The 19877-nt window shown below is 50.9% G+C and overlaps 6 protein-coding genes and 2 non-coding genes across 8 annotated transcripts; 2 read left to right on the top strand and 6 right to left on the bottom strand.

Annotated features, from left to right (window-relative positions):
- Positions 1–1552: 1552 nt before the first annotated feature.
- Positions 1553–4270, top strand: BO88DRAFT_486400 (putative phenol monooxygenase). Its single transcript, XM_025712447.1, has 4 exons — positions 1553–2966; positions 3021–3043; positions 3104–3563; positions 3634–4270. The coding sequence occupies exons 1-4, from the start codon at positions 1862–1864 to the stop codon at positions 4032–4034; spliced, it is 1989 nt and encodes a 662-aa protein (XP_025564840.1). The 5' UTR covers positions 1553–1861; the 3' UTR covers positions 4035–4270.
- A 419-nt stretch (positions 4271–4689) lies between these two features.
- Positions 4690–7005, top strand: BO88DRAFT_486401 (MFS transporter; the record flags this gene model as incomplete). Its single annotated transcript, XM_025712448.1, has 3 exons — positions 4690–5517; positions 5562–5951; positions 5998–7005. Exons 1-3 carry the CDS (start codon positions 5125–5127, stop codon positions 7003–7005), a joined length of 1791 nt encoding a protein of 596 aa, XP_025564841.1. The 5' UTR covers positions 4690–5124.
- A 174-nt stretch (positions 7006–7179) lies between these two features.
- On the bottom strand, positions 7180–7320 carry BO88DRAFT_t87. The gene has a single exon. It is a non-coding gene; the product is annotated as a tRNA-Ser (tRNA).
- Positions 7321–8573: 1253 nt separating this feature from the next.
- Positions 8574–9556, bottom strand: BO88DRAFT_403211 (uncharacterized protein). Its single transcript, XM_025706314.1, has one exon. It carries the CDS (start codon positions 9111–9113, stop codon positions 8700–8702), a length of 414 nt encoding a protein of 137 aa, XP_025564842.1. The 5' UTR covers positions 9114–9556; the 3' UTR covers positions 8574–8699.
- A 161-nt stretch (positions 9557–9717) lies between these two features.
- Positions 9718–11054, bottom strand: BO88DRAFT_335983 (intradiol ring-cleavage dioxygenase; the record flags this gene model as incomplete). The annotated part of the gene is made up of 5 exons (XM_025702877.1): positions 9718–10145; positions 10198–10363; positions 10421–10563; positions 10612–10764; positions 10817–11054. The coding sequence occupies 5 exons, from the start codon at positions 11052–11054 to the stop codon at positions 9718–9720; spliced, it is 1128 nt and encodes a 375-aa protein (XP_025564843.1).
- Positions 11055–13310: 2256 nt separating this feature from the next.
- BO88DRAFT_t86 lies at positions 13311–13392 on the bottom strand. The gene has a single exon. It is a non-coding gene; the product is annotated as a tRNA-Ser (tRNA).
- Positions 13393–13707: 315 nt separating this feature from the next.
- On the bottom strand, positions 13708–15649 carry BO88DRAFT_384557 (sugar porter family MFS transporter; the record flags this gene model as incomplete). The annotated part of the gene is made up of 5 exons (XM_025704709.1): positions 13708–14122; positions 14168–14518; positions 14567–14618; positions 14690–15426; positions 15473–15649. The coding sequence occupies 5 exons, from the start codon at positions 15647–15649 to the stop codon at positions 13838–13840; spliced, it is 1602 nt and encodes a 533-aa protein (XP_025564844.1). The 3' UTR covers positions 13708–13837.
- Positions 15650–18474: 2825 nt separating this feature from the next.
- On the bottom strand, positions 18475–19267 carry BO88DRAFT_403214 (CVNH domain-containing protein). The gene is made up of 3 exons (XM_025706315.1): positions 19072–19267; positions 18779–18960; positions 18475–18696 (listed from the first exon to the last, which is right to left on the bottom strand). The coding sequence occupies exons 1-3, from the start codon at positions 19211–19213 to the stop codon at positions 18688–18690; spliced, it is 333 nt and encodes a 110-aa protein (XP_025564845.1). The 5' UTR covers positions 19214–19267; the 3' UTR covers positions 18475–18687.
- Between the last annotated feature and the right edge of the window lie 610 nt (positions 19268–19877).

A 19877-nucleotide genomic window follows, 5' to 3' on the forward strand; every position in this document is an offset into this window, starting at 1 on the left:
AGAACCTTTGCTTGACCGAACAGTCGCCTTGCGGTCTGTCTGGACAGCGTGAAGCTGCACCTGTAGTAGTGGGCTTACAATGTGACGGCTATTAGCGGTTAGCCAATGGCGTGCATTTGTGTGATATATCGCATACCCGATAAGTCCGGGACCTGCCCGAAATTGAGTAGCGCCGGCAGTAGCGTGGTAACCGACTTTAATCCGTATATCCAGCCTATCAGTGAACCTCCTCGCCAGGCGAACAATGGGAAAAGTAACGATGCAAATGCTGCCCCCACTTGATTTAACAATTGACAGTAAACCGCCCAGCGCCACCGGAGGAAGAGCTCCTATGACGAAGGGGCTTCACAGTTCACCGGATGGCGCACGTATCCCAAGATGGGGGATTGGCTGCCGAAGACGGCCATTTACCAAGCGAATGTGGGCCACCCTACTAGCGGTTCTACCCAATATTGAGTTCACGAGAGTGGACTAGAGTAGTCTGCACGACCGCTCTGGTACCGGATATACGTACTACGCCCCAGTTTCAATGCCCCGGTAATAGAACAGCCGTAACTCATGGCCGGAAATCCCCCTCACGCGGGAGCAAGAAGCGGAGGCGGAAGTGATCCTCTGGTCTGCCATCCGGACCATTTATCCACTCATTTCTGGGTCTTGGTGGACCCGCAGCCTCCGCATGAGTTCCTGTGCATCCAAGATGGCAGGCATTGTCCCTTTCGAGTTAACTCCGTTTCATACATAGCTTCTTTGTGTTCTGAATCCCTATTGTCCTGCAAAGTATAACCCATGGACAGATACTCTGGTTCTGGTTATCTTACAGCGGTGACGCACGGCTGGTAACAAGTCGAGTCCTGACAATTCCAGAAGGTGGAGTCTGCCAGAACTTTCGGTCAACTTAGAACCTCACATGAGCTGCGACATCGTACAGTTCAACTAAATGCACATACCTGTCTCCCGAGGAGTTAAACAATTACTTGGCTCATGAGGCCCAACACTTCGGATAGTCTGAGTCTAGAAGGTCAAATGATCTGGGGTGTGGCGTCCGTGAGGTCATAAGGATGGTGGTTCCGTGGTAGGCAGAAGTTCTCTTTTCCTCGGAAGACATTCCAAGTTTCTATGGTGTACCTTTGGCATTTCATCTTCAGCACGGACCTTTGTCGTAGAGGCAATTAGCTCAAGGCAGTCAATTGGTCAAAGCAGACAGATTCTCAGATTGCATACCGCTCAACCACGGTCGGACTTAACTGAGGTTTCCAAGGAACTTCTCCATCACCGACGGTGCTGTGTGCGTACCTCATCGTAGCAACCCCACACTTTCATAGCCGCAACCTGTCAACGCTAGGATGGAGTGGCTAGTCGTAAGTCCACGATTCGTATTGTTGGTTGCAACCAGTCAGAAGCGTAGGATCGGCGGGTTATGGAAACATTGGGGTCCTCGTCTGTTACGCGAAGCGGCAAGGGTGATGCCGATCAGGGCGATTGGTGAGATTCTAATAATCAGCCGTCAGCAACTGGCTCTCCACCTCTGCTCAGTCAGCCTCCCATAATGGGGATTGGTGCCTGAGGCCATACACCCACGGCCAACCAGCGTAGGGGATCCAAACAAACCAGACGGGACTATATCCAGTCTGAGATGGCTTCGTGGGGAATACCCCAGCAGTCATATAGCTGGCCAAGATCCGACGGTGGTTGACTGGACACTTGTACCTTTCTAACATACCCGGCAATTGAAATTCCAACCAAGTCACCCTGCCATTCACTGCCCACCAGCTACAAGCCCTTGCAAGTCGAGTGCGTTCTTTACACTATACCAGTGGTATTAATTTCAATCCCGAACCTTTACAACCACAGACTCGGCCAAATGCCTGTCTTTACCGAGTTTGCAGCATCCTCCCGTGAACTTCGTGTTCTTCCCTCCTTCGCGCCGCCCCTGCCTCGCCTCAGCCCGAACGATCCTCGCGATGGAGTCCCAGAGAGATACGAAGTCGTCGTTGTCGGCGCTGGTCCTGCCGGGCTGATGCTCAATCTCCTGCTAGCTAGATACGGACTGAACGATACATCACTTTTGTGCGTCGATGCTAAACCGGGAACGCTCAAATCTGGCCAGGCGGACGGCCTCCAACCTAGGACACTCGAAGTTCTGAAAACCCTCGGGCTAGCAGACGAAATCCTCACCGATGGATGTCATATGGAGGAAGTTGCATTCTGGAACCCTTCGCCTAACAAGGATGAGATCATTGAACGGACGGCGATAGTGCCTGATGTTGCCGTGCCGGCGCGCTTCCAGCACGAAGTCACAATCCACCAGGGTCGCATTGAGAGAATCCTGGAAACGGATCTCCTGCGGTACTCAAAAAGGGGAGTGCAGCGAGATACTAAACTCTTAGACGTGAAAGTCGATGAGGATGGCGATTCAGAATTCCCTGTTGTGGCGGAGATCGAGACGGCTGGCCAACGACGGACGGTTCGATCGAAGTACTTGGTTGGTGCGGATGGCGCCCATTCCGTGGTCCGTCGTTGTATGGGTCTGAACTTGGTGGGTGAGTCGCTGGACCACATCTGGGGTGTGGTCGATCTTGTTGTCGATACCGATTTTCCTGATATTAGGAGACGCTGTGCGATCCATGCCCCAGCCACTTCAGTGATGGTTATTCCACGAGAGCGGATTGCGACCGGTGACTACTTGACTCGGTTGTATGTCCAGGTGCCAGACGAAGCCACTCCAGATGAGGACCAGAAGCCAGTAAATGAGTCCACGCCAAAGGACGCTCGAGCTCGCAGGAGCCAGGTCACTCTCGACGGAATTTTCCATGCTGCGGCCGAAGCCTTCAAGCCGTACTATATCCGACCGAAAACGGACGGCGCCGTGGACTGGTGGGCGGCGTATCAGATCGGCCAGCGAGTGTCCGATCAATTCACAGTAAAAGATTCAAAGGGAGCCAATCGGGTTTTCATTGTAGGAGATGGTTCGTATATTCCGTCTGAATCGAGTGCTGCATGCTAACTCTCATTTGTGACAGCTTGCCATACCCATAGTCCCAAGGTACGCATCCGCTAAAAGATCGTGTTGGGCTTCGGTATACTTACTCAATTGAAATAACAGGCAGGCCAAGGAATGAATGTCTCCATGATGGATTCCTACAACCTAGCGTGGAAGCTTGCATACGCAATAAACGGTCTCACACCCGCCTCGTCATCGCCAGGAAAGCCGGATGCTGTTCTGGATACATACCACACTGAGCGTCACACAATCGCCCAGGAGCTTATAGAGTTCGACCGTGCCTTTTCGTCCATGTTCTCCGGAAAGATCGGCGCAGCAGAGGACGGCGCAGGCGGCCTGACACACGAGCAGTTCTTGGAAGTATTCAGTACTGGCAACGGGTTCACCAGTGGCTGTGGAATTGAATATCCTGAAAGTCCGATCGTGCAGAAGGTGCAGGGTGCCAAGAAGAATCCAATTGAGGGAACTGACTATCTCTCTGGCATCCTTCGTCCGGGTCGGAGACTGCTGAACGTCAAATACCGTAGACATGCCGATGGGAACCGGCGAAACTTGCATGATGGTAAGTCCAGGTGTAGCAAAGCACGGAAAACACTGAAACCTCAAAAGCCGACGGTAGCTGACAGGAGCAGATTTCTTGTCAACTGGTCGATTCCGTATTCTTTGTCTCACGTCATATGATCTGTTGTATCCGAAGGGTGTCTCTGCCCAGACATTGCGGACGATAGGGTCTGCAGTGCTGCCCCGGTTTCCTGCATCCGTGATTGAGCAGGTAGTGATCCATCCCCGTCTGTCTCGGGAGTTCACTTGGCGTGATTTACCAGCCGAGCTCAAGAGACACTCGGAGATGAGCTTTTACAGTGGCTACGAGATGGACGACGTGTACAAGATCTACGGTGTAGATGCTGCCCAGGGAGCTCTGGCTGTTGTTCGACCAGATGGATATGTGGGCACGGTAGCTGCATTGGACGATGTAAAGCGGGTGGAGCAGTATCTCGAGCGGTGTTTAAGAACCGTCCAGACCGCGATGTGATGCAGCGGTAACCGAATGTGCAAGGTCATCCTCTCTGGTGGAGACCCACAATTGGTGCTACCTAGAGTCTCATCGGGCACAAGGACATCGCTGCGATCAAAGAGGAGGCATTGGACTAGCAGGGACAGTAGGCGCATGGTGATGTGCTCTGCTTTGGTCCAGGCCATCGGAGATCCGAACTGGTGCCTGACGGCCTTGTAACAGATGGTAGCGTCGATAGGTCAAATCGACAGAGCAACGAATTATGATTGGTAAATAGCATATACATCGTCATACATACATCAACATTGTCCCCAATGCATTGCCGCGAAAGCAGAGCATAGCCGGATAAAAATCCAGAACGGTATGAGTCAACTGTCTGGTCGGAGAATAGTAAGTGATCGGCAGCAACAAAGATAGTGACATGCAGGCGCCAACAGTGTAACACGACGGTGTATCGGACGTCCGCGTGCTGATCAGGCAGCTCAGCAGGGAATGCATCCCGTCAATCGCATCCTGCAGGCAAAGTTATCCAAAATTGGCCAAAGTATCAAAGAAAGGCGGCGGGGGCCGCCTCACGTGACACACGTGACGTGCCGGACAGCCGACAGCCGAGCCTCCAGCCAGTCACTTTTTCCGGTCACATTCCAGACAATGCACGTTTGCAACGGTACAACTCCTCTGCAAGTTCTTCTCGCTTCCCGCCAACGGACACGCAGTCACGGCCTCGTGCCAATCAAAATGACCCGAATGCAATGCTCACAGGGCGGATTGCCTGTTTCGATCATAATGACTCGGGCCATGCCGCTCCCGTGCACAAATCGTTGATAAGCGTGGAGCCGAGCTGACTGGTGGACCGACATCAAGCTTCACCTGCTGGCCAATGATGGTTTCATCCAGTGCAAATTCTAGAAATTTGCCCCACAATCGGTGTTAACGGGGATTTAATCACCGTTTCTACAGCCATGGTTCAGTCAGGATGATATAATTAACCGGGCTGCCCCAGGCCCAGGTTTCAGTTCTCTTTTTACGGTGTTCCTGTTTAAGTTTCGGCTTGGTTGGGAGCTGTAGATATAGTTCCCTTCTCTGCCTTTGGTCAAAGTCTGTGGTTATGTCCAAAGAACATTCGTTTTCGGAAGCCGGGTCCACCAGGTCGAGGTCTACGTCGCTGTCTAGCTCAGATGATGGGTCCTTGTCGGGACGGCCCTACAGACTGGGGACGTTGAGGACGCGGACAAGATCGAGGTCCAGACACAGTACCACACAGGTGGAAAGAGTGCATTCCGGAAGACATCTCGACGATCATTCTGTCTATCATAGCGATAATGAACTAGATTTGGACTCATCGTCCGACGACCGGGGGGAGAAAGATGAGCCTGTCCTCGAAGTACGTGGGGGCGTGGTGAACGAGCGTGACCGTGATCTGGAAGCTGGAGCCCAGGCATCAGGCCTGGAGAAGTCACGGACTGCACGGTCAGACAAATCCAGAGCGGACCCTAAACTGGTAGGTCTGACTTCTTTGCTGTATTTCTAGCGCTAACAGGATAGGTCACCTGGGATGGCCCCGACGATCCAGAAAACCCTAAGAACTGGCCAATGAAGAAGAAGTGGGCGGCGGTGGTGACGGTATCCTGCTTCACCTTCATCTCGCCCGTATCCTCCTCCATGGTGGCACCAGCCCTAAGTGCGATATCTGCAGAGTTCAACATCACGGACGAGGTCATCTCACAGCTTACTCTGTCCGTGTTCATTCTGGCTTACGCCGTTGGGCCGCTATTCCTCGGGCCTCTCTCTGAGATCTACGGTCGAGTGAAAGTCCTACAGTTAGCCAACCTCCTGTATCTCGTCTTCAACATCGGCTGCGGCGTATCACAGACCAAAGTACAAATGATCGTCTGTCGATTCTTCGCCGGATTAGGCGGTAGCGCTCCACTAGCAGTAAGCAACCCCTCGTACACTTCAACACGTTCATCTAACAACCCAGATTGGCGGTGGAGTCCTTTCAGACTGCTTCAAGCCCGAACAACGCGGCAAAAGTGTAGCCATCTACAGTCTCGCCCCCCTCCTCGGGCCAGCCGTCGGCCCCATCGCAGGCGGCTTCATCGCCGAAAACACGACCTGGCGCTGGGTATTCTACGCGACCTCCATCGCGGACGGCGTAATCCAAGTAGCCGGCCTCTTCTTCCTGCAAGAAACCTACGCTCCCATAATCCTCAAAAAGCGCGCCAAGAAACTCCGCAAAGAAACCGCCGACACAAATTACCAAACCGAATTCGAGCGCCAAAACAAAACCTTCGGACAGATCATGCGCGGTGCCCTCATCCGTCCCTTCCGCCTCCTCTCCACCCAACCCATCGTCCAAGCCCTAGCGGCCTACATGGCCTTCATCTACGGCACCATGTACCTAGTCCTCTCGACCTTTCCCTCCCTCTGGACCAGCCCAGAATACTACAACGAATCCACCGGCATCGGCGGCCTTAACTACATCTCCTTAGGTCTAGGCTTCTGGCTCGGCTCACAGATCTGCGCCCCGCTCAACGATCGCATCTACCGCCGTCTCAAGGGTAAGAACAACGGCGTCGGGAAGCCCGAGTTCCGCGTCCCGCTGCTCTTCGTCGGCGCATTCCTCATTCCCGCCGGCTTGTTCATCTACGGCTGGACAGCCCAGACACACTGCCACTGGATCGCTCCGAACATCGGTGCATGCCTGTACGGAATGGGCAATATTATCTCCTTCCAATGTCTGCAGACATACATCGTCGACTCGTACACGCGGTTCGCCGCCAGCGCATTAGCAGCAGTAGCGTGTATGCGCTCGCTCGCGGGATTCGGGTTCCCGCTGTTCGCACCATATATGTATCAAGCGCTGGACTACGGATGGGGAAATAGTCTATTGGCATTTATCGCGATAGCGTTGGGAGTTCCGGCGCCGGTTTTTCTCTGGAAGTTTGGGGAGAAGTTGAGGAAGATGAGTACATATGCGGCTGGATGATACCTAGTAAAACTACTACTCCCTTATATGAAGATAGAAATACAATAGTAATTCACAGCCTCAATCAAACCAATAATCATCCATAATCACATCCTCTTCATCCATAGAAAGCAAAGAAAGGAGAACAAAAGAAAGATAAGGTGGGAAGATGGGAATAGGGATAAAAAAAGAAAACGACAAGGACGTGATTCGAACACGCGCACCCGAAGGTATAAGATATCGTCTGTTTGGATAAGAAACAATCACCGTATCTCAGGTAATCATCCCAAAAGCCAGATTCAAGTCTTACGTCTTAAACCACTCGACCACCTTGCCGTTGTTCATTGCAGTTTTGTTTCAGCGGGGGTTTTGGCCACTATCTGGGGCCTCATATGGGTATTATTAGTCAGCATCATTTCTTCATGAATAACTAACTAGTTAACTAATTGATTGGACGGTTGAGTATTGGATTGCAGTGTAGTTGTGGTTTATTTTTTTTCAATGTTAAGATGTAAAATCAGAGAGTGTGTGGGGATAATTGATATATTTTTGGTGGATGTTTCCAGAAGGAGGATGATGGTAGATGGACTGGACTGGACTGGACTTGTCTGTTTGAAGTTTATAGTTCAGCTTAATTTAGTTAGTTGGTATCTCTTTTTCACTTGGATACATCGTACAGTCAGGAGTCAAATGTTGGTTTTCCTCGGTGATAAGCAGATAGTACTACATTATAGACGTATCAGCCTGTTGTATAACAGTAGAACTGCATTCATCCTCGTATCGTATTGATTAATGACTGTTGACTGAATCAACTCTGACAAATATGTACTTGCGAAAAATAGCCTCGGTATTTCATTCCTCTTCATCTAAGACATGTACTTAGCTTGACGGTCCATAGAGAATGCCGCGGCTTGATGAAGGCTCTTCCTGTCTAGAAGATGTAGGTTATTAAGTTTATTGCACGGCTAGTATTTCTGGTGCGCGGTCCTTGTACTGTAGAAGATGCTGACTGGCATGTTGTATCAGCTAGCAGGTTGAGGCACTATTATGAATGTAATTGGAAGCACGGTTCTAGTATACCCGGACTCTGGGAAGATTATATCATCCCATGAGAATAGTATTCCTAGTGTTGTAGCTAACCCTATGTCTCGAGCACGTTGGGTGATTAGTACTACTACATCTAACACGCACAGTATCACGTTCATTAGTAGTAGCCTCATAGATATATGGAATTTCAATATAGAAATGTATCACCGGAATACAGGCGTCATCTTACACAAGCAATCTAGGTCATAGCCATGTGTCTGTGTCGCTCACTTCACTCAACACCCCCTCAACCTCAACCATCCACCAAACAGCCCATACACTTCTCAATTTCCTCCCCACCCCACACCCAATCCCTCTCCACCGGCTTCTCCAGGTCCGGATCCCTCAAAAACGCCTCCCGAAAAGTGATCACAAAAGGCGCACCCAGCACAACCACTACCCCATCCTTCAACTTCCTCACCTCCACCCGATGATCCAACTTCGGACCCTCACCCACCCCCATCACCCACTTCTCAATCCCCAATTCCCCCTCCCCAACATCCATCAACACCACCGCCTTCACATCCCCCTTACTCCATTCAAGCCACAACTTCGCCTCCCGCCTCAAATACTCCAATCCCTCCGGCCAGCCCACATGAAACACCAGACTGGGCCACGTTCCTCGTCCGTCACGGGGGCAAGTCACGCGGCCGCCAACTCAAATCCGGCTCCTTCAGGACGTCTCCTTCGGCGACTGTCGTAGCACCGAGTGACCTGAGGGCAAAATTACCCATATTATATCTGAACATCAAGAAGTCGCTATTAAAGAGCCTCTTGGCTAGTTCCTGTCGATGAGGGTGACCCTTCATGATTAGCGTGCGGGAGGGGGAGTCGTAAGTGATTCGGACCTTTGTTAGGAGAAAAAGGTCTTGTTCTAGGGATTGGGTGATGAGGGTTGGAGGGACGTTGGTGAAGTGGAGGTAAGGTGTTTGGTTGGGGTCGGTCGTTTTGTAGAGGCGGCGGATGAGGGTTGGGCGGGTGTAGGGGTAGGTGGTGCAGAGGGAGCTGGGAGGGATGTTGGGGAGATAGTTCTGGGAGGACATTTTGGAGAGTGGTGTGTATAGACGTATAGTGGATGGATTGTGATTCTGCGTTGTGTGATGGATATTTTGTTGTGTTGCTTGCTGGCTGGGTTAGTTGTAGTTCACTGCAATGTCATGGCTCGTCATAGATGGAAGGGGGTTCCGGTGAAGGTTGGGGAGATCCATCGCCCAATATGTCGAGGTTTCTTCTGACTAGGATTGTATAGAAGTTGTAGTGACATGGCTAGCTGAGGAAGATGCAGTCTAGGGAGAGGATGATTCTTGGGACATTCAGTCAAGAAGAGAGGATGATGCTGGGAAGATCTGGGCGAGAGAGTTGGGAGAAGGGGAAGCTTAAGGCAGTAAACAGAAAAACAGGCAGAAGCATCAGGTGACGAGCATATACAACAGGCAGAGACTAAACGAAATAGATGAATATCCACATTGTTTCCAGCAACTCTTACTTATCCAATAAGATCATATCGGTACTCCATTTACGGACCGCTCACTCCATCTCTAACTCCAGTATCAGAAGTAGCAAAACGAGCGACTAAGTTGATATTATTTCCTCGCTATACTACATCTGCAACAACCAAATACAAACACCTCACAATCGAATCAAAACTTAAGCAGAAGCACTGGGGGCGGCGCCGCCGCTAGGGGCAGAGCCACCGCCACCGCCCATACCAGAGCTGGAGGAGTCGTTCTCAACACCACCATCAGCAGCGTACTCCGCAGCAGGAGTGATCTCGCTGTTCTCAGAGACGTCGATACCAAGGGAGATCCATCCGAAGACACCGTCGCTCACATCGTCACCGAGGAGGACATACTCAACGAAGGGGTCAATGGTGTCGGCCTCCTCAGAGAGGATGCTGTCATCAGCGTTCTCAGTGAGCTCCTGAGTGTTGGTGCTGTAGGGGCTGGTGGCCTCGACCTTGGTAATCAGGTCCTGGTCGAAGAAGAGCTGGCCGACGTAGTTGGCGTGGGAAGTGTAGAGACCGGAGATGGTGTTGTTGGGGAGAGCAGTAGTCTCGTTGGGGGAGTGGGAGAGAACTGTTGTTGTGTCAGTATCAGAGGGTTTTATTAGAGGGGGGATGGGATTTACCATGAATGTGAGTAGCACGGCTGGTGTAGTGGCCGGGGAAGATGGAGTTGAACTGCACGACACCGTCGGAGTCGGTCTGCTGGATACCGCGGAGGAAAGTGGCGTCCAGGTTGGAGGTATCGCTGGAGTCACCATTGCCGGAGGCAGCCACGCCAGAGTAGACACCCTATACATGTCAGTATTGCGCGGCGCAAAGAGATGAGGTCAGTGGCAAATGGCTTACAGTAGCGTTGCAGTGCCAGATGTCAATGTAGATCTCGGGGACGGGCTCGCAGGTGCTGGTATCGATGAGCTGGATGTCCAGGTAGAGAGGCACACCCTCCTGGGTCTCGGTGATGTCGTTGCGGATGAGCTCGCCAGTCACATCTGGTCTGGTTAGCTACATAAATACCTTTGGAGAAGAAATGGCCATACAGTAAGGACCCTGGGTGACATCCGGGCCAAGAACGCAGGTGGCGTTGGAGGCAAACAGGACGTTGGGGTCAGTCTCGGGGCTCACGTTCAGAGACGAGTGGTGGGTGGTGTTAAGGATTGTGTCAAGGTCGCGAGCCTTGAGAAGGGGAGCGTCTGTATCTGAATTAGTATAGATCGATCCTGAACGGTCAAGTGAGGACCATACGGGTCTGCAGGCCCCTCTTCTGGCGAATGGCATTCACAGCGTTCTCGCGACGAGCAATGCTCTGCCTCTCAAGGCCGCGGGCCTTGAGCTTCGCAGAGCAGTCACTCAGACTACGAGGAGCACGCTTCATGAAGGCAGCGCGCTCAGCAGCTTCGGCACGGATATCGTGGCCGGGATGAGCAGAGACGACGCTGGCAAGGCCAGCCAGGCCGGTAAGGAGCGTGTTAAGCTGGACCATCTTGATGGATGTCAACTGAAAAGGAGGGTAAGAGAATCGAGGTAGATAATGAGCGGTGATGAGGATGTTGTTGGATGCTAATGAGATCTATTCCCGGGGCAGGTCGCTTTATATCTCTTTTTCAGAACATCATGCCCGTCAAGACGATGCTATCCAGCTGACGCAACCAAGGGAGCAGATTGCCAAATGAAACGCCGGCAATTGTTCAGCTGTCGCCAAGGGCTTGGATGGCTTCGAATTGCTTCATCGTGCTGGGGCCAGACCTTTGGTAGGTAGGGCACGATCCCCCATGACGACGCGGCCCGACATCCACTTGTGGAGAAGGGGTTGCTAAATTATGGCTAAGTTGTGACAGGCTTATGCATGAATGGGCGTCTTTTCAGGTCCGCAGCGTTTTTGGTTTAGCTCAGGGTAGTCCAGGGTAACCCATCTCGATAATTGGAACCTGTATGGGTCTTGAGAAGCTTCTAGCTTCGCTAGCTAGATGTCTCCAACCAGAAGGGTAGCCATGGAAGCTGAAACCTAGTCACCATAGTATCTCATACTGCCAGCAAAAGCAGGTCAGCCTTTTTATTCTGAGCGTATCCCACCAGCCCAGTCATTACATGAGTCTGAAAAGAGAACAGCGAATACCTTGGCCAGTCATCAGTCAACAGCAAAGTATGCTCCAACAAGATCTAACTTCAACACCCTCGCTACCGAGCCACGATCCAGGTTGATCGTCGTCTCCACCAAGTGGATGTGCCGCTTAATCATCCAGTTCGAGGAGGCTTGGCACCACCGGCAATTGAATGTCCAAAATATCCGAAGCTTGTTGTCCTATTAATCAATCTCCTTGCTGCAAAAACTGTCCACGGGGTGCTTGGGGTGCTTAATGATCCGGATGCCGCCGGACTTGGCAACCAGGAGCAAACAAGATGTCGACACACATGCAGTTTCACGGCCCGAGGACCTCGAAAGGCTATTATTGGCCGGTTCAATCAGTATCGGGCCATTTCATGCATCAGTCACGCCAAATATTCGTGATCTGAATGGAGAGTATCCGGAGGACTGTGGCGCGGACTGACAGGGCCGAAGTTGAACCGTTCGAAGATTAATTTCCTTCCACAAGCAAGCAGATGGCCGTGCATAGATCAACAGCATAGTCAACGCGGATCAAAGACCATGCTCTATCACGTAAACGCAAGATTAGCACACCTCCAGCACAGAGTCATAGCAGCCAATGTTAGTATGAACGTCGTCATCCAGCATCGTACCCTGATCACAGCCTCCCATCAAGGGCACAAAGTGGAGACGGCCAGCACGTAATCCCTTGACCTGCTCAGGCGACAAGGTAAGCTAGCCATCTAGGACCCCAGGACCCTCTAATCGAAGGGAAATCTTAGCCAGGGACGTGAAAGGAGAAGAAGTCCCCCAAAATCAGGGACAAACACCCTGTCACGTAAGCGGGTTGCCCTGCAAGGCCGTGGGGGGCGTCACGCAAATCCACATCATTAGGAATAGGCTCATCACGCACAAACAGCCGGCGGCTTGGCAGCACACACACTGAGTAAACAACGAAAGGTGATTCGTGGAGCCGAAGAAATGCGTTGCGAAGCATTGCAACGGGCGGAGAGAAAGTGAGAGAAGATCGGCGGCGGGTGTACGTAGGCCCTCCGCCGCGGCGTGGCTTGGCAGAGCGGAACCATGCCGGATCTAATTCGGCACGGCGGATGCATTCTACTACTCTTACTGTAGTAAGATACTATGATTCTTGTGACTAAGTAGACCCTGCTGTAACGCTGGTTGTAGTTATAGTTATAGATATAGTGAAGCTGCCATTCTCACCTTGGTTGCACCATTTACAGCAAACTCCACCCCACGCTAAAATATACTCCTGCGTAGAGCATAAGCATTTTTATGTTCCTGGTGGGAGGATTACGACTTCACTTCGAGACCCATCGGGAACTTCCCTCGATCTAGATAATTCACAGGGTTATGATGACGATGCATCGAATCCACTAGTTTTACTGTGTAGGGTGGTTGGGTTGCTATTGATTTTCCTCGATGTATGGATTGCCCTAGTGAATTGTGTCTGCCTACTCTAGTCTACTACTATACAAGATCGACATTCAGCCCTTATTTTGGCAATATGAATTAAAGTCTAATATAAAATGGAAATATGTAGATTTGGAGTGATTGATAAGGAAAGCAAAAGCTCGATCAGAAATAGGTGGGGTAGTCCCACCTGAGAAAAAAAACGAACGGGCCAAAAAACGACAACAGACGGGTTCGAACCGCCGCCTCCGAAGAGAATAGATTTCAAGTCTATCGCCTTAGACCACTCGGCCATGTTGTCTTAGTAAGTTCTCTGTTTTGATGGACTATAAGGATGCTCTCACAATCCACATGATTGGAGATCAGGGACACAACAATCCCCACTTCCTGTCGCACCAGCCTAGTTTTTACGGCGACATGCTCATGGCGGGGCTGATATGTGTTCCCGCACTACAAAGATGCCGATAGCTTTTTCTACTCTAAGCGAGGCGTTGGAATTTCCAAGTTGCCTGAATTTGTTACAGGAGTTCTACCCTCCAAACCGTACGAGAAGACAAGGAGAGGAATAAGTCACAAAGATACGAAATATTGGTATCATGCGTCATTACTTAGCTATCACTAACGTAAAGTAAACAGAAATAAGCAGAATAGATTAATCATGATAGTAACCGAGCATACCCTTATGTATGCAGACCCACCAACTCGTCGTCAGCAGCAAACCACTGTCTAAACCGACATCCCGTCCCTCACACCTCCTGGTGAACCGCAGTAGCCTTTTCGGCCACAGCATTCGCAGTGAGACCCATCTCGGCCGTGAAGGTGCCATGCGGTCTCCACTTGGCCGAGGTACGAGGTGTGGTCTCTTCCATCATCTTGTCCACCTGCTCAAGAGTGAGACCCTTGGTCTCCGGGATCAGGAAGTACGTGTAGACAAAAGCGCAGGCGCACAGTGAGCCCCAGATGAAGAATACCTTGGCCTTGAGGTCACCCTTATCCTTGTCGACCATGTAGGGGGTAATAACGGCGATGATCTGACTGGTCAGCGTGTTTCGTCAATAGGGGAGCAAGTCACTTACGCAATTCCACAGCCAGTTTGAAGCCGTCGACAGAGCCACACCACGCGACCGAATAGGCAGGGGGAAGATTTCGCCAATCACAACCCAGGCGCCCGGGCCCCACGTACTAGCGAAGAAGAAGATGTAAATGCAGATGAAGGAAATCTCTGCGCTGACAGCGTGCTTGTTGCTGCCGTCCACGGTGCCGACGATAGCGACAATGAATTGGCAGATGACCATGCCAAGTGCTCCCCACAAAAGGAGCGAACGGCGGCCAAACCTCTCAATTGTGTAGAAGGAGACGGGGGTCGAGCAGACGTTGACGATAGTGGTAATCATGCTGATGAGGAAGGGGTCATCAATGGTTCCCAGCTATATTCTGTCAGCGCATCATCTCGGGTACAGATCGAGCTTACTCACCGACTGGAAGAAGGTCGTTCCAAAGTAGAAGACAAAGTTGACACCGGTCCACCTGAAGGACGGTTAGTATCTCTCTTCACAGTCTGTGTGTTGATCCTGGCGGGTGGCAAGGTTGAGACTTACTGTTGCATCATCTGCAGGGAAGTACCCAGGACTGTCCGCCGAAGGTTGCTGTTGGGAGAGAACAGACTGCCGCGGAAGCAGTTCATCCAGCTGACGAAGTATCCACCTTCCGGGATCACCTGCATCTCGTATTCATGGTTGGCCACGATCTCAGCCAGCTCATCCTTGATATAATCCGAGTCTTGGGGCTGGCCACGAACGCGGGCAAGGACCTCCGCAGCCTTGGCCAGGTTACCCTTTCGAACAAAGTAACGAGGGGACTCGGGCAGGCAGAGCAGACCACCTCCCAAAATGATAGCCCAGGCGAGCTGAAGGCCGATTGGGATACGGTAGGAGCCCGAGTCGAGACGGTTCTCAGTGCCGTAGTCGACGCATGAGGCCAACATGAGCCCGATAGTGATGCAGAACTGATACCCTGAGACAATAGCACCGCGAACCTTGCGAGGTGCAATCTCAGACATGTACAGGATAATAATGGCGGAGACAAAGCCAACACCGAATCCCGCGATCAGACGCCCGGCAACAAGCAGACCCAAGGAGGTCGAAGCGGTCTGCAGGATAACACCAACGACGAAGACCACACAACCACTGACAATGGTAGTGCGACGACCAAACCAGTCTGCCAAGTCACCCGCAATGAGGGCACCGAAGAAGGTTCCAGCCGAGAGGATCGACGTGATCAACGATTTTTTCCAGGACGGGAGGACGAAGGCATCTTTGGGGGTAGTGTTATAGTCCTAATCGATGTCAGTCCCCTCTTCACTTATTAGTTGATGCGATGACGCTACGTACCAAGCCCTCAAACTCCTCGATGAAGTATCTCATTCCCATGACACCGCTGATATAACCCGAGTCATAACCGAAGAAGATACCACCAAAAGCCGCAAAGGCACACATCAAGTAGGTCTTGAGGGTGACTGGGGCCTCGACGCGCGAGGCGTCCACGAAGCCATCAGCCATGGCTACTGAGGATAAACTGTGTGATGGTCCGCACAGTGAAAGAAAGTGACAAGAAGAAGGGTGGACAGAAGCCTATATGGCAGCAATGAGAGCAAGATAGCGGCGTTCACACGAAGACTGGGGGATATGAGGGAAGGTGACGGAGAAAAGGAGGAGGGGAAGCACCGAGAAAAAAGACAAGAAAAAACGAGATCAGGGGTATTGGTCGGTTTTATAATCCTGTGCGAGGGTCCAAGTTGCATCATGCTCAGCTCACTGCTGGACTCGCGACTTCCCGTTGAGAATCGGGCCAGCATCGGTTCCGGGGAATGCCCATGGGGTTCCCCAGCTTTGGCCACCATGCCGTCTGTCCAGTTTGGCCGCCGGCCGTGACTCGATGGGCTGCAGGACGGCCATTGCTGTGGAGCGTTATTCACTGCAGTCGACCGATGACATGCACAGGGCCCAGAATCCGAAATTACCACCAGTCTTGATTCGGATGGCTGGTTTCGAGGTGAATGCCTCTCATCCTGCCTGCATGTCCAATCATCAGGCTGAGGTAATTTCCCGGAGAGTTAGGTTTGACTAACAGGGGAAAGTTCTGTACGACCCCAGACCTGGTTTCCCCAGGTTGAGCGTAAGAAATGTACCCACAGGGGGGGCAACGGTTTACGGAGGAGTCCAGAATCAACCCAGCACGAGTCACTGCTATACTCCATAGTAGGTAAAGTAAGTCTGCAAGGCGAGCTAGTAAAGTACGACTTTGTTGACAGGATTTAGTTGCCAACAGCCAAACAGAGACTCGGTTCAGGCCGGCAAACCCCGTCTGGTTCTGGCAGAGGAAGACCCTTTACTCTGATTGGCAGGGTTTCACAGGGGTCGGAAAATTGAACCTACCACGTGCTGCGCAGAGGAAGGATTCCCCACAATCAAGTGCCAGTCTAGCCCGATATGCTTAGTGCTGTCATTTTGGGTTTCCGATCACGAGATGAGCTTCTTGGACCCTGATCAACCTTCACAGTTCACACAGGCACTAACAGAGCACTCCTGTCCTATCGGGGTAACATAGTAAGCATCTTTCTTTGACCCTGGCATGTCACCCTCATTGTTCTCGACTACCCAGTTCACTATTCCCAGGAAATATCGTTCGCTATGTTAAGCTCCAATGTAACCTTTCCGACAATGGTCCATGACCGTAGCTAATCACGAGCCATCCCCTCCAGAACACCTGGTAGCGAGCACAGACGGCCGCGACGCCACCACGACTATTGAAGGTTGCCCAGCCCGCTGAGTCGGAAGGTAACTGGTCTCCTGTCCGGATCCAGGTCTTGGTCCGAAGTGGCCCTCCGTCCGCGGGATTCTTTGTTGGGTCTGTATCCCAGCTGGAGGAACAGCCTCGGACCTGACCGAAAGACTCTTTCAGCTTCACACGTGGTTTGATTTCTTTTTCTTCTCCTGGAGTGGCCTATCCGGGTGACTTGCCTCCTCCAATGGGTCGATTTCGGCCCGTCTGGCTTGTTCCAGCGTAGGAGAATGTCTTCGCCATCTCAAATCAGCGTGTCATGCCAAGAGGCTTGGCGACCACGACGTCTCGTCCCGCCAGTGCAGGCGCCATCCAGAAAAATTCAACTTTAGCCGAGATTCTGTCAATACGAGATGCAATCAATCATAGTAGCCGTGCTATACGCATCGTAAGTTGGGTGCGCTAAAAGCGAGAGGCCATGGATATCAAGACATCATGACAGGAATTGCCTCAAACCATGTTAGCTACCATGGATCAATAGCCCGGTGAGCATTTTCAGTCATCTAGACTGTTGAGTACACAACTTTCGCTTGCCACGAATGAGAAAGGAGTATGTCCGAAAGACGTCTCAAGTGCAGTCACACTGCAAGGGTCTGTCATGTCGGTGTTACAGGCTACTGGGACGGATCCCGGTCATGTGAGGTGGTATCGGTGAGAAGTGAGATCCGTCTATTTTTTGGGGGAATAAAAAGCAACCACTACAACAGTCTACGTCCTTTGATACGGACTGTATCACCATACACCTATTCAAGTAGGTGCCTGGAATTTCGAATACCGTATGATCGGTGGTGATAGTAGCCTCATGGTGATCTTGCAGTGCATGGCGGGTATTCATCCGCTATTTATTTCTTCCATCCCTCAACTCCTGTCAAAAGATTTATATTAGCGACTAATACACAGACTTTATCGATAAAGTATATTATAATGAAATATTCTCTTTATACACTTTTTCACCCAAACTGATTACCCTCTCCCCAAACACCACCCACTAACTACTAAAGTTACCAACACTGCGGGGTAATAAGTAACCTAAGGCATCACATCCCACATGGCCCCCTTCCTCCGCGTGGTCAGGCATCCTGTCAGGCTGTCAGCTCCCCCGACCAACAACCAACCTACTACTCACCACTAAGAATGTGGGGTACTCTTAATCCAGCCAAGCTTTGCAAATACAACACTACAGCATGGCATAATATCGCTATCCATAATAACTCCAACCTCAAGGACATACCCTAATACCAAAGCGCACCAACATTATCTACCACTAAGCTCAAGTAAGCATAAGCATAAGCATAACCATCATTCCCTTCCTCATCACGGTAATAAACAACCACCCAGTCCACAAAAACCGTCGCACAGCCTGTGACTAGTATTTGACTACCTCACGAATGACTTACGTACGCACACAGTAAGCACAGCCCACACTTCCCATAGAAATAGAGAATAACCAACCAGAACAGCACATCATATGCATGTAGTAGGTGGATGTGGCAATGGCTGCAACATTCCTTAAGGGGTATGTATGTATTTAATATGTTTAAGGTAGTGAGTGAGTGCCCTGCCCCTCATCGGGTATATTTACATTTAGTACTGGCCTATCATCTGGATGTTACATTCGAGATATTGGTTGAGATAATAAAATAATTCATCATTCGCTATGCAATATCTCCAATCATACAAAACAACGTCGGTTTCCTTTTACTATTGGTTACCTCCCCATATCTCCCATAACAAGTGCTAGATACTAACGATGTATCTAAGGTCCCTATAGTATCCCACCACGTCAGCCCAATTCCACACCACAACAATAGACAAATCAGATAGATAATAGTAGTAGATAGACATACCTTGAACACCAACTCCCCATTCTCATTAGCAATCTTATCCGCCAGATACAATCCCTGCAACTCTCTGTATCCACCATCCCGCTTCCTCAAGTACGCCGTCAACTTGGGACCGCGGCCGGTGTTCTCGAGCTGAATGTCATTGGCGGTTTCGGTGAAGTTGGAGCCGCCCCAGAGGAACCAGCCTGTACCAGATTAAATTCAGTCAGTATTATACTCGATTATTTTGGACGAGCTCAGGGATAAGGGAAACAAAAGTGGAAAAGGGCAAAAAGGGGGAGGAGGGGATATTATACCATCCGTATTCCCAATATGTCTATCAAGACGGATCTTGCGAGCAACATACTCTCCATTCGCACGACGCACCTCGGCGTGCAGGAAAGTAGCACCGGGCTCGTGGATGAGGTGGATGTTTTGGCAGCTGCTGTGGAAGGACATTTTCGTAGTTGAATTTCTTCTTGAGAAGGTTGGAGGAAAGGAAAGGGGTAAAAGGTGGGGTGAGGAGAGTAGAGTAGAGGAGTTAAGTAGGAATGAGGGAATAAACTGGGTCAAGTGGAAGGTTTATATAAGTTGGAAGATCGGAAGCATTGCTGCCCTACTAACTCAACTAGCTACTAGCTGCTAACCTTCTGGATGGAGACCCTGAGACTGGGACTGGGGGACTGGGGACTGCTGCTGCTGCTGGTGAAGTCACCCTGCAGGAAGGAAGCTTGGGTGGGTCGATTTTCCTTCCCTTTAAAAAAAGAGGGGTGGATTGTGGATATGTGGTGGGGCTTACGACTCACTTACTCATTTGCTAGGCAGCATTTACTTGTTTAGGTGCTGGAAGGTTCTGCTGCTGGTGATTAGGAGGGGGATGAGATATATAGTATATTATTTAATACCTTTTCTATATGAATATCTACTATGGTAGTATTGTATAGCTGGTTCGGTTCCGCCCGAGTTGCCAGTCAGTACCGTTGAACTGACTGAAAAGGATCGGGCTTAGAGAAGAAATGATGGAATGATCCGCACAGGGATCGAGTGGGCCGGGCAAGACAGACGGTCGCGTGACTTTCAATAGTTCTACACTTTCAGTCACTGCCAACCTTGAGGTCAATGT

This window comes from Aspergillus vadensis (assembly GCF_003184925.1).
Source record: "Aspergillus vadensis CBS 113365 unplaced genomic scaffold BO88scaffold_6, whole genome shotgun sequence".
In the NCBI taxonomy this organism is placed as follows: Eukaryota; Fungi; Ascomycota; class Eurotiomycetes; order Eurotiales; family Aspergillaceae; genus Aspergillus; species Aspergillus vadensis.